The 12295-nt window shown below is 57.0% G+C and overlaps 1 protein-coding gene across 5 annotated transcripts in view; it reads left to right on the top strand.

The window, feature by feature from the left end:
• The window catches only part of MYOM3 (myomesin 3), a 49190-nt gene that overhangs the window by 11377 nt on the left and 25518 nt on the right, over positions 1 to 12295 (top strand). For 4 of the 5 annotated variants that reach the window (XM_003989727.6, XM_019836393.3, XM_023258312.2 and 1 more), the window contains 9 exons: positions 1185 to 1273; positions 3244 to 3288; positions 3750 to 3890; positions 5055 to 5216; positions 5861 to 6002; positions 6559 to 6758; positions 8063 to 8116; positions 8501 to 8628; positions 11281 to 11464. In XM_003989727.6, the coding sequence (XP_003989776.3) occupies positions 1185 to 1273; positions 3244 to 3288; positions 3750 to 3890; positions 5055 to 5216; positions 5861 to 6002; positions 6559 to 6758; positions 8063 to 8116; positions 8501 to 8628; positions 11281 to 11464 (1145 nt within the window). Of the gene's footprint in view, position 1; positions 142 to 1184; positions 1274 to 3243; positions 3289 to 3749; positions 3891 to 5054; positions 5217 to 5860; positions 6003 to 6558; positions 6759 to 8062; positions 8117 to 8500; positions 8629 to 11280; positions 11465 to 12295 lie in introns of those variants that run through there. The other variant, XM_045035288.1, reaches the window with a different exon arrangement.

Raw genomic sequence — 12295 nt, 5'->3', positions numbered from 1 at the left:
GTAAGCATGGTTTTAAAGGGAGACGCAGCGTGCATGGAGGGAGGCCGTCGGGGGATTTGAGCAGAGTCCTCCCCAGAGCAGGCACTGCAGTGCTCACACGAGCTGCCCCGTGGTGGCCTCCGGTGCTGAGCCCTGCGCTAGGTTTGTGCGCATACGATTGATAATGCCCACCGCTGTTCTTGCAGGGAGGCATTGTTATGCCCATGTTACGGGACAGGAAACCCAGGCTCCAAGGGTCAGGAGTCTTGCACGGCTCGTGCAGGGCAGGGTCCGGGTTGGAGGCCGTTCTCTCCACCTGGGTTCTTTCCAGTACGCCAGTCCCTCCATCTCAGCCAACTTGGACTTCAGAGACACGACTGTGGACAGGACATCGATCCTACCCTGCAGAAGCAAAGTGGGGATGCGTGGACGTAAATGTCTGAGCACTCAGTGCCACAAAGGGACGTGCCCCGGGGGCTGTACAGTCAGGGAAGGCATGCAGGGCTGGGGTGGCCTGGAGGGGCAGGCGGGACTGGTTCCAGAAGCAAGAGGGATTCCTGCCCCGTGCAGCCAGGGTAAGAGCGGGGACACCCAGGAGCCCTCGGCTTGCTTATGGGACCAGATGTGCCACGTCCTACCGATGACTCTGTCACCACGTGCCTCTGGAATGGAGCCAGCCCAAGCTCCGCTGGGAACCAGACAGGGTTGGCCTGACTGGTGATGAGACCCAGGCCTGAGATTGAGAACACCTGGGCATCTGGCCCAGTTCTGGCACCGACTGGCAGTATGCCCTGGGCAAGTCCGTGCCCTGCTGCTGCTCCAGGATTCTGATTTGGAGGTGTTGACAGGGCAGGAGACTATGCCTTGTAAGAGAGCTTGTCACCTTAAGCTGGGTTGAATTCTGGGTGCTGTGTGACTCTGGGCAAGTCACTTAACCTCTCTGATCTTACACAGTCAGTAATAACAATCATATGTTCACCTGAGGTGGACTAGGCTGGTGTTATGTCCCTAGTTTTTCAGAGAAGGACATTGAGACATGCCAAAGGGCAGTGGCTAGCCCAAAGGCACATAGCTTTTCAGAGGCGGGGCCTGAACTAAAGCCTAAAGTCTCCCCCTGCGAGGGCTTCGTGTTAATCCCCGGGGACTTGAGTTTCCGATGGAGCCCAGCAATCTTGGGGCGGGGGGGTGTCTTCTCTCCTTTTCAGATGCACCATTGAGGACGCAGCCACCTACACAGTGAAGGTGAAGAATGCATACGGCCAGGCCTCCTCCTTCGCCAAGGTCCTCGTCCGAAGTAAGTATTCCCATTCCAGCCGGCCAGGCTGGCGCACAGCAAACCCGGAATGAGCAGACGAGGACATGTGTCTGTGGTCAGATTGAGGAAGGGCCCTTGACACGGGGTCACCTGGGATCAGGTGACCTGGGCAGCCACAGAGATTCGCTTCCCTGGGGCCTTCGGAGCAAGTGAGAGTCGCCTCCCTCAGACTGCACAGTGTCCAAAGAGCGTGCTCATCTTGTTAGGTGGGACTCGGGTCCGGATCTAACTCAGGACCCCTGGAAGAGTGGCCTGGCCCTGCCAGCCCTCCTGAGGGGTCCTCAGGGGGAAAGGCTGAGCCCTACCAACTCGCCTCTTGACCTCACTGCCCCATCTGGGTGCTGGTGCATATTTCCCAGTTGTGCAGTTCCCAATTGGTGTGATTCCCAATCCTGGAGGTTCCCCCGGGGGCGTCTGAAATGACAGCGTAAAGCAGGGGAGACACTCAGGAGTCAGCCAGACCGGCGTCCGTATGCTGGCTCTGCCACTGACTGGCTGAGTGAGCCTGGGCCACCTCACTCCACTTCTCTGAGCCGCCGGGCCCGTAAGGGGGACGCCTTCTACCTGGCTCAGGTGCTTAGGCTGATTAAATGCGACGGTATAGGTAAAGCGTGGCGTGTAGGAGGCTTTGGGAAGGGATAACTCTGTGTCCCCCACCCCATGACCAGGGCAGCATGTACCCAGGAAGCCACAGCTCTGGGCCCAGGAGAATGCTGCCTTGCCTTCAGGGCCCTGAGAGAGAGGCTGCATGTGTGAGCATGTGCGTGCACACACGCACACACACACACACACACACACTCCCTGGTCAGTAGACAGGCTGGGGTCCAGTCCCCCTCCCTGCCTCTCACCAGACCTTGTTAAACTGTCCTTCACAGCCCTCTCCACCCCTCTGCCCTGTTCCCCAAATAGATCTTGGGTGGCAATTGTCCCCTCTGCCAGTCTGGCTGGCTGCGGAATCTGAGCTGTCCTTATAGGCTGTGCCTAGAGTCAAGCCAAGGTCAGGCATCAGGGCCCTGCCTCCCTCTGTCCACCCATCCTTCCCATCGCTTCTTCCAGACCCCCCAACCCTCCCTCCCTCAAGGCCAGCAACCCTAGGATCCACTCAGCTTCTTGGCCCCCAGACTCCAGCCAGACACCTACTAGGAGCACCCGTTCACGGTCATTCCCACCCCCTTCCCGGCTGTCATCTCCATAGCAACTGATAGAAGACCCTGGGTTGGGGGGTAGGAGCTCGGGGTTCTAATCCTGAGTCTGTCGCTGGCTTTGTGTGACTTTGGGCAGCCTCCTGACCCTCTCCAGGACTCACTCAGGAAGGGCCTTACCAGGGACCAGTCGCCTCATGGCGTCAGGCTTCCGTCATGCGGGGTGATTACACCTCAGTTTCCTCATCTGTATGAGGGGATGATAACGGCATCAACAGACAGGGTGTCGTGAGGATGTAATGAGTTAGTATGTGGCACGTGAGACACCCCACGTGAACAAGAGCTGTTACTCTCCTCTGGTGGCCTGTGTCACATCACCTTGGACTTCACCCTTGAGCCCCCACATGGCTCTCTGAGCACTGTCCTTCCCCTGCGGACTGTCCCCAACTGCACCAGAAATCCCAGTCCGACCAGACTTGGCTTCGATGAATACTGTGTGATCCTGGCAGTGGGTTTGGGCAGAGGATGAAAAAGCCACCATTTATTGGGGACCAGCTATGTGTCAGGCTCTGGCTGAGGGCTTGGTTCATATGAACTCACTTATTCAGAACCCCACGACCATCAGCTAGGAACCAGTGTCTGCCTTTTACCAAGAAAGGAATAGAGGCCCATAAGGGTGAAGGAACTTCCAACAGCCAAAGATGGACCCACCAGGAGGACTCAAACCCACACCCAAACCCACACCTCTAATCTAGTAGGAATGTGAGGTCTGAACCTTCTCAAACTCCATTTGCCTTGGACTTTCAGCCTACGTGGGGAAGGATGCTGGCTTCGATTCGGAGATCTTTAAAAGTAAGGAGGCTCAGGGCGGGACGGCCTTCGGGGAGGTGGGGGGGGGGGGTCTGGGCTCCTCGTCAGACCTTCCAAAGCCCCCTTTAGACAATTAGCCACCCATTGCCCACAAAGGCATGTCATTGCATATGAGCTGTTCATACTTGCACACTGACTTGGGGGGGGGGGGGTTGTCCCCAGGTGCTGCCCCCAGCTGCCGAGCTGTCCAGGGGCCAAAGCTGAGTGAGAAAGGCAAAGCCAAACAGACAAATGGACATGACTCTGGCCAGTTACTATTTTGCTTCATCTGATCCCACCTAGAGAAATCTCTGCCCCACCTCCACCACCCTCCAGGACCGGGCCTCTCTTTCCTCGTTAAGACCACCTCGGAGACTGTGAATCCTGACCCAGAGGAGGGGGATGTCCCGGGCTAGGCGGGTGGCCTCAGAAGGCTGCTGACCTCACTTCTGTTCCCACCCCAGGACTGATGTTTGGCCCCGGCGTGGAATTCACATCGGTGCTGAAGCCGGTCTTTGCCCGAGAGAAGGAACCCTTCTCCCTGTCCTGCTTATTTTCGGATGATGTGTTAGATGCTGAGCAGAACATCCAGTGGTACCGAGATGGTGAGGACGCCGTCCTGGTCTCCAGCCTTCAGAGGCAGCGGTGGAAGCCAGAGAGGGGCTAGAGCCGTCGCTCCACCCCAACGCTGGTCCCTGGGTCAGGGGAGGGAGGAACTGAGCTACGCCCCTGCCCAAGTACACGCTGAGTAATGAGTGCTGAAGAGGGAGAAGCAAGCAGGAGCAGAGGGCAGGTGGATTCAGATCCGGCCACCCTACAGAGGGTCAGCAAGCACCTGTGGGTGCCAGGCCCCGTGCTGGGTGCCAGGGCAGGAATGGGCAGATGTGCCTGAATTCAAGGGACTCTTCATGTAGGAGGAGGGAGGAAGCCGAGACACAGTCATAGCCACTCCCGTTGACAGCCAGGGAGGAGAAGGATGGCAGGACCTCCTTCCCCACCTGTGACCAGGCCTGCAGCCACAGGTCAAGGAGAACAGCCCCCAGCAAGCCCCCCTAGGGAGACTGCACCTGCTGATGGCAGGGGGTCGGAAGGGTGGGGAAGCCACAGGAAGCCCTGAGAAACAGTTGCAATAAGGCTGAGATGGCTTCCCAAACCTGTACATCTTCTAGAACAGAGGTCCTGACAGGAGGGAGGCATGGAGAGCAGGATGGCCCTACAGTGTGGCCTCGGGGCCAGACGCCCTCCCTGAGCCCCAGAGTGCTTTCGCTGAAGCCCCATCCCTCTCGTTACGGTCACACAACTGAGTCCCCGCTCCCTTCACTGACCCTACCCCCCTCCGCGAGTCCTCTGCCCTCCTCATGGACACCCCGGCTCCCTCAATGAGCCTCCAGCTCCCACCCACTGAGCCCCCAACACACACAGTGAGCCCCCAACTGCCCCGCAGAGACACCGGCCTCACAAAGGGCCCCGTCTCTCCTGTTCCTGTTTCCTCACAGCACCCCCAACGCCTCACTGAGCCACCGACCGCTTCCCTAAACTCCCATTCCCACCGGCCCCTTCCCTGGACCCTGCCCTGCTCCCAAGACAGAGGAGAGTTCAGGGCTAGCTTGGCAGAGCCCTGGAGGCCACCACCCCCTCCCCAAGTCCCCAGCCAAGCCACAGGCTACAGCCACTCCAGCCACATCAGCCATGCCTCTGCCTAAACCCCCAGACCACCTAACGGTTCCCCGATGAGGCCAGAGCTCACACTGGACCCCTCCCCTCCTCAGGGAGACTACTGAGACCCTCGGGTCGCCGACAGATCCTCTACGCAGACCGCCAGGCATTCCTGAAGGTGTCCTGTGCCTACAAGGAGGATGAGGGGCTCTATACCGTCCAGGTGCCTTCGCCCTTCGGGCCCCAGGATCAGAGCGCCTATGTGTTTGTGAGAGGTGAGGGGCTTGGCGGGTAGGAAGCGTAGCTGGAGCCCAGAGACCAAATTGGCTGTGGGACCTTAGGTGAGTTTTGCACCCTCTTGGGGTCTCAGTTTCCCTGTTATAAGTAGGGGTGTTGAGTGAGAGTCTCTAAGAATCCCTGTTACATCCTGTGACCCTAGGACACAGCTGAGTCTCAGACTCAGTGGGAGCTGTGGAGGGAGGGCTGAGCATGGGCTAGAATGACTCTAGCGCCTGGTGAGTTCTGCCTCTTGGTCTTCGATCTGGTTTCAGATCCTGGCTTTTGCCGCTTCACCAGCCTCGGGCAAATCACTTTATCTCTCTGAGGCTCAGTTTCCCCGTCCACAAAATGGGGGGATGCCCCGGGGCTCAGGGATTAATTACACTGATCCTTCAGGGGCCTGGAGTAGAATGGGCCCCTAGTAATTGGCACTCCCACAGCCCCCCAGATGCTGTTGTTCAAAAGGAAGAGACCATCATTATGCAGGCCCTGGTCCTCAAAACCAAAACCGAGCCCTGGAGGGTTCAAGCGGAAGAGGTTGTTGGACGGGAGGGGGAGGGGTCAGTTGCCGAGTAGACGCGGACTAGAAGAACCTTCCCCGTCTTCCCCTCGCCCCCCAACCCTCCTCTCTGGGTTTCAGATGCGGCAGCCGAGAAGCCGGGGGCCCCAGGCTCCCCTCTGAACGTCCGCTGCCTGAATGTGAACAGAGACTGCCTCATCCTGACCTGGACCCCGCCCAGCGACACCCGGGGCAGCCCCATCACCGGCTACTCCATCGAGCGGTGAGTCAGCCTCCTGAGTGGCAGAGCCCCCAGGGACACCTCTGCCTGGTTGTGACAACAAGAGTGGGGGCCACAGGAAAGAGGGAGCCCTATGCTTGGCCTCAGAGCAGGGCAGGAGGTAGACCAGGTTGCATAATTTAGGGGCTAGGGAGGGGTGTCCATGCCTCCAAATCTGGGGACAGCCCTTGGGTGAAATCCTAACTGCCACTCCCGAGCCACATGACTCATGGCTTGTCCCACTGTCTGAGCCCAGAGTGGATCCCCCGTCTGTAGAGCCCACCTGACACCGAGGGCTGTGAGGGTGCAGTGCACCTCCAGGCACACGGGAAATCTGCACGGAGGCACTGGCTGTTTTGGTCAACATGGTGTCGAGGGTGGTGGCAAGTCCTCCTGGGGGCCCGAGGTTGGAGCCAGGTTTTTGAACAGACAGCGGGACTGGAACCGGCAGCAGTGAGCTGGGCCGGCAGTCTGGGGTGGAGAAGTGGCCTCCGGAGGGGCTCACACCGGGAAGGTTGAGTCATGGGCTGGGGCTGGAGCTGAGGCCTCTCTCCCACAGGTGCCAGGGCGAGTCTGGGCAGTGGGTGCCCTGCCACGAGGCCCCCAGTGGGACCTGCCGGTGCCCTATCCAAGGCCTCATCGAAGGCCAGAGCTATCGGTTCCGGGTGAGAGCCGTCAGCAGAGCGGGCGCCAGCCTCCCCTCCAAGGCTTCAGAACTGGTTGTCATGGGCGACCATGACGAAGCCCGGAGAAAGAAAGGTGGGTACAGAGGTCCTGAAGGGACTTTCTAGAGCATTAGTCAGGGCACGGTGAGGATTGCCTCATGCAGGACACAGGTGGCACAGCCCCCATTCCAAGCCCTGTTCCAAGGTGGGTAGGGGGAGACATGACACAGCCCTCAGGAACTGCTAGTCTGATGGGGGAGACACAGTCTCAGGAACTGCTAGTCTGATGGAGGAGACACAGTCTCAGGAACTGCTAGTCTGATGGAGGAGACACAGTCTCAGGAACTGCTAGTCTGATGGAGGAGACACAGTCTCAGGAACCCCTAGTCTGATGGGGGAGACACAGTCTCAGGAACCGCTAGTCTGATGGAGGAGACACAGTCTCAGGAACCGCTAGTCTGATGGAGGAGACACAGTCTCAGGAACCCCTAGTCTGATGGAGGAGACACAGTCTCAGGAACTGCTAGTCTGATGGAGGAGACACAGTCTCAGGAACTGCTAGTCTGATGGAGGAGACACAGTCTCAGGAACTGCTAGTCTGATGGAGGAGACACAGTCTCAGGAACCCCTAGTCTGATGGGGGAGACACAGTCTTAGTAACCGCTAGTCTGATGGAGGAGACACAGTCTCAGGAACCCCTAGTCTGATGGGGGAGACACAGTCTTAGTAACCGCTAGTCTGATGGAGGAGACACAGTCTCAGGAACCCCTAGGCTGTTGGAGGAGACACAGTCTCAGGAACCCCTAGGCTGTTGGAGGAAGTGCAGTGCTGTCCTCAGGAAGCCCTAGCCCAAAGGGGAAGGTATAGCTAGTCTGATGGAAGGAACATGAATCTTCCCACAGGAGATGCTAAACTGAGGAAGGACCACAACACCTTCTTCAGATGCCCTTAATCTGAAGGAGGAAAACAGCCCTGCTTCAGGAGCTGTCAGCCTGGGGGCATGTGGTGGGCCCCCCCCCACTGCCCTTCCAGCCTCGAGGGGTCAGTCTGACTTGGGTTTGCCTCCAGCTCCGCCGTGCCCTAGGCATCCGACCCCAGACACATTACTTCCCTTCTGTCCCCATTTGCCCCAAGAAGACAGAGCACCTCTCAGGGTCTAGAACAGCAGTGTTCTGCTTTAGACCCCTGAGAGTCTGGGGGTCAGACAGCACCTGCTTGAGGTCAAACAGGGAGGAGCTCAGAAGCCAGGACTGGGAACAGGCGAGGAATCAGCTCCCAGAGTTGGCAGGTCCTGCCCTGACCTCTCCTGCCCTAGCCCCCCGCCACACACAACCTCTGCACCCCCTACTTCTCCCCCAACATGCTCCATTCCCCAACGTGCTCCATTCTCCACCCTAGAGATCCCCTTTGACCTGGGAAACAAGATCACGGTCAGCACAGATGATTTTGAAGGTACGTGTGAACCTCCTAACCCTTTGCCTCACGATTCCAGCTTCCTTTTGGTTCTGGAAACTCTGGGACACAAACTGGCAGAGAGGCAGAAGCTGTCCACATGTGGGGTGTGGGGAGGGGAGGGCGGTGAGGTCCAGTCGGAGGAGGCCAATGCTCTCAGGTGACGGTGGCCCATCTTGCTGTGCCCCTTGTAGAGGAGGTAGCACGTTGGGGAAAGTCCTGGGGAGGGTATTGGGAGACCTGGCTTCTCGCCCTGGCTGTGCCTGGCCTTGCTGGGTGACCTGGAGCAAGTTCCTACCCCTCTGTGGGCCCGTTTCCTCCTCTGTGAAACGAGGGGTCTCTGACGGCCCACCCGTCTCTGCCCCTTGATGACTCTGATTCCAGACTTTGTGACCATCCCCTTACCTCCGACCAATGTCCACGCCAGTGAGATCCGTGATGCCTACGTGGTTCTGGGCTGGGATGAGCCAAGGCCTCGGGGCAAAGCCCCACTGACATACTCTCTGGAGAAGGTATGGAGACTCCAAGGGCCCCAGCCCCAGGCTAGGCTGAAGAGTAGGCATGCTGTCACCCGGGGAGGTGTGGGGGAGCTGGGGGAAGCACCGAGAGACCACAGGCAGTGTCCCCTAGAAGGGAATCCCTGCCTGGAAGGGCTGAGATTGGCCCTACACCGGGGCAGACCTTTTGAGGTGACCTCAGCCCTCCCAGGCCAGTTACTGGTGGCAGCTCCCGAGGCCGTTCATGGAAATACACAGAATTAAGGGACACAGATCACAATAACAGAAGTACAATCCACCATTTCCGGGGTAGCTCCTCGCCCCCAAGTCTGGCTGGCATGGAGTCACACATCCAGTCAAGCCCCTCTTCCTGGCCAGGGCCACACGGGGAGGGTACCCTGGAGCCAGGGTCACGGCCAGCCGCACTCACTCAGCAGGGGGGGCGGGGGCGGGTAGCGCTAGAGGCAGTTCTCAGCCAGACAAAGTGGGGGCAGGTGTCTGGGGATGCGGGCAGCTCATCGGGAGTGGATTTCACAGTGGAGGGGAGGCAGCTGGCAGAGTGGAAAACAGCATGGTGTTAAGATCAACTCAAATCCTGACTTCTGCTGTGTGAGCCAGTTTCCTGAGCTCCCTGAGCCTCAGTTTCCTCCAGCATCAAACAGAGGGTGAAATAAGACGCGGCACACAGCTGGGCCCGCGGCTCTGGGCCTGTAGACACGTCCCGGGGACACGTTCTTGACTCCGACTCCCCCGAAGGAAGAGACCAGAGTTACCTTCTCATTACTTGCTGCACACGGCCCGGCACGTAGTAGGGGGACAGCACAGGGTTAGCGAAAGTTCGGGTTGTTCAAATGGGCCTCTCTTTGCACGCGCACGGGTGATCCTGTCTTTCCCACATAGAAAAGCCATGCATCATTGAGGACTTGCTTTGTGAGGCTCTAGCCAAGTGATGGTTAAAATGTTGGCGTCAGATTGCCTGGGTTCAAATCTGGTCTCTGTTACTTACTAGCTCTGTGACCTTGGGCAAGTTAGTTAGTCTCTCTGTGCCTCAGTTTCTTCTTCCGTAAAAGAGAGCTAATAACCGTACACACCTTAGAGAACCAATATGAGGATCAAATTAATTAAAGTACATGAGGACTAGAATAGAACCTGGCCCACAGTAGGTGCTCAGCAACATTGCCTGGTTTTTATTGTGATTTTTTTTTCCCCTAGCTGGGTTCTGGACTACTGACAGGCAGGTGGGCCTTGGGAGGGGAAAGCACAGAGAGGGCAGGGTCAGTGAGCTCCCCCAGTGCTTCCGGGTTTCAACTGCCATACCCAGCGGTAGTGGCCTCTGGGCGTCTTACTCACCTGCCGCCCCCCTCCGCCCTTCACCCTCTATCTGCCCAGAGATGCAGCATCTATGGCTGCCTTTTGGGTCCCTTATGCTATGAAGAGGAAGCAGGTTGGAGGCACCCACACCTGAGCTTAAATACCAGACACACCAGTTATTAGATGTGTGACTTTCAGTCAAGTGACTGAAACTCCCTGAACCCAAGTTTTCTCATTGGTGGGGAAATTAACACGTACCTTGCAGGGTTATTGTGAGAATGTATTCATTGCCTCACTTGTTGGTCCCACAAACATAGACTGAGCACCTCCCATGTACCAGTGCTGTTCTGGGCCCTGGGGGTTTGGCAGTGGATAAAACAGACAAACCCCTGGCTCGTAGAGCTGAGATTCGAGTAGGGGGTGCGGGATGGGCGGTAAAGAAGACAAATCAGGAAAATACTTAGCACATTAACTAGTGGTAGGTGCTAGGGAGAAAGACAGAAAGCAGGGAGAGGGGTTGAAGTATTTGGGGGAGGGTTGGCTGACTTTTTGGATGGGGAGCTGGGGAGTCCTCTCTGAGAAGGTGAGTTTTGAATAAAAGCCTAAAAGAAATGAGGAGACTAGCAGAGATTTCTGGAGGGAAGAACATCCCAGGCAAAGACACCAGCAAGTGCAAAGGCCCAGAGGCAAGAGTTGGGCCTGTTGCCATCCGGAAGATCAGGGAGGCTCAGGGGGAAGGGAGAAGTGGATGTGGCCAGATGGGTAGCAGGGGTCAGTCCATGAAGAAGCTTCCACCCTGAGGGAGATGTCAGATGGACAGATGGGGATGTGATCTGACTTGTGTTCTGAAAGGATCCTTCTGATTGTCATTTAGAGAAAAGAGTGACGTAGCTCAGGTGAGAGATGATGGTGGTGATGATGATGATGATGATGTTGATGGCTTGGATCAAGGCTGTAGCAGGGGTCAATAAGGTGATACACCATGTTGGTTTCTGGATAGATTCTGAAGGTGGAGCCAACTGAGTTTGTTGATAGAGCATATTTGGGACGTGAGGGTCAGAGGGAAGGAGCCTAGGATGGCTTCAGGGATTTTGGCCTGAGCAAATTAGAAGGGTGGGTCCCACCAACCAAATATGGGTGGGTTTGGGGGCAAGATCCAGAGTCAAGTTCTAGACATGTTGAAGGTGAGATGCTCAGTAGGCATCCAGGCAGAGATGTTGAGGGGATAGGGGATCCAGAACTCAGTGTTCAGGGGCAGCCTGGGCCGGGGGTTAGAAATTAATGAGAGCTGTGTGGGCACAGAGCCCAGTCCCAAGCAACTGCTTAACTAATGCGGGTTTCTTTCCTTTGTCACAGTCGGTCATAGGTAGTGGCACCTGGGAGGCCATCAGCTCAGAAACTCCTGTGAAATCCCCAAGATTCGCCCTTTTGGATCTGGAGAAAGGGAAGTCCTATGTCTTCAGAGTGCGATCAATAAACCAGTATGGCATGAGTGATCCATCGGAGCCCAGCGAGCCCATCGCCTTGAAGGGGAAGCCAGGTACCCATGTGATGCAGGAGAGGGGGGCAGACCAAGCCAGGCCAGGCCGTCAGCATCCAGAGCGGGGACTCCACCGCTGCAGAGACAAAGCCATGCTCCAGGGTCCCTGTCCCTGACCCCTTCTGCCTATCACGAAGCTGACAAGCAGCATGATCTCAGCCCTGATCTCAGAACATCAGGAATCAACGTTTCTCTGGGTGGGGAGCTCGTGAGAGTATGGAGACTTTTTCCAGATCAGCAATTCACAGGTTGCAGAATCCAGCTGGTCCAGCACAGGAGCTGAGTGCGAACAAGTGGTCCCTCAGTTCTAACGCTGTCCCACTCCAAGCTCTGGCTCCCCAGGCAGGGCGCCTCTCATCAGCAACACAGCACGGGCCTGGGCAAGTCATTTCCTAGCCGCGAGCCTTGGCGTCCTCACCTGCCAAACCTGGTGTTCTGAAAGCCTGGGTACCGCTCCCGCCTCCGGCCCCTTTGGGAGTCTCCCAGCTGCGTCTCCATCCTGGTCCCAACCTCGCAGGGCCCCTCCCTCTTCTGAGGCCCCCGGATTCTGGGGTTCTTTGGTTTTGATAAGATCAGAAGGTTCCCTGCAGCTGTCGCGACTGACTAGCCCTTTAAGGAACCCAGCTGCAGCACGCCCTATCCAAGAAAAGCCTGAAGTGCTGCAGGGCCCCTTTGGGGAAGATAGCAAAGTCCTAGATTTGATCTGTTTCACTAATTTAGGAAGTATATATATATACGTGTATATATATATATATATATATACACACACACACACGCACACACACTCATAGCAAGTATGGATGAATTGGTGGACAAGTGGTGTTTTTCTTT

Source organism: Felis catus, chromosome C1, assembly GCF_018350175.1.
Source record: "Felis catus isolate Fca126 chromosome C1, F.catus_Fca126_mat1.0, whole genome shotgun sequence".
In the NCBI taxonomy this organism is placed as follows: domain Eukaryota; kingdom Metazoa; phylum Chordata; class Mammalia; order Carnivora; family Felidae; genus Felis; species Felis catus.
The sequence above is the reverse complement of the archived record's forward strand: the minus strand, read 5'-3'. Positions and strand labels throughout refer to the sequence as shown.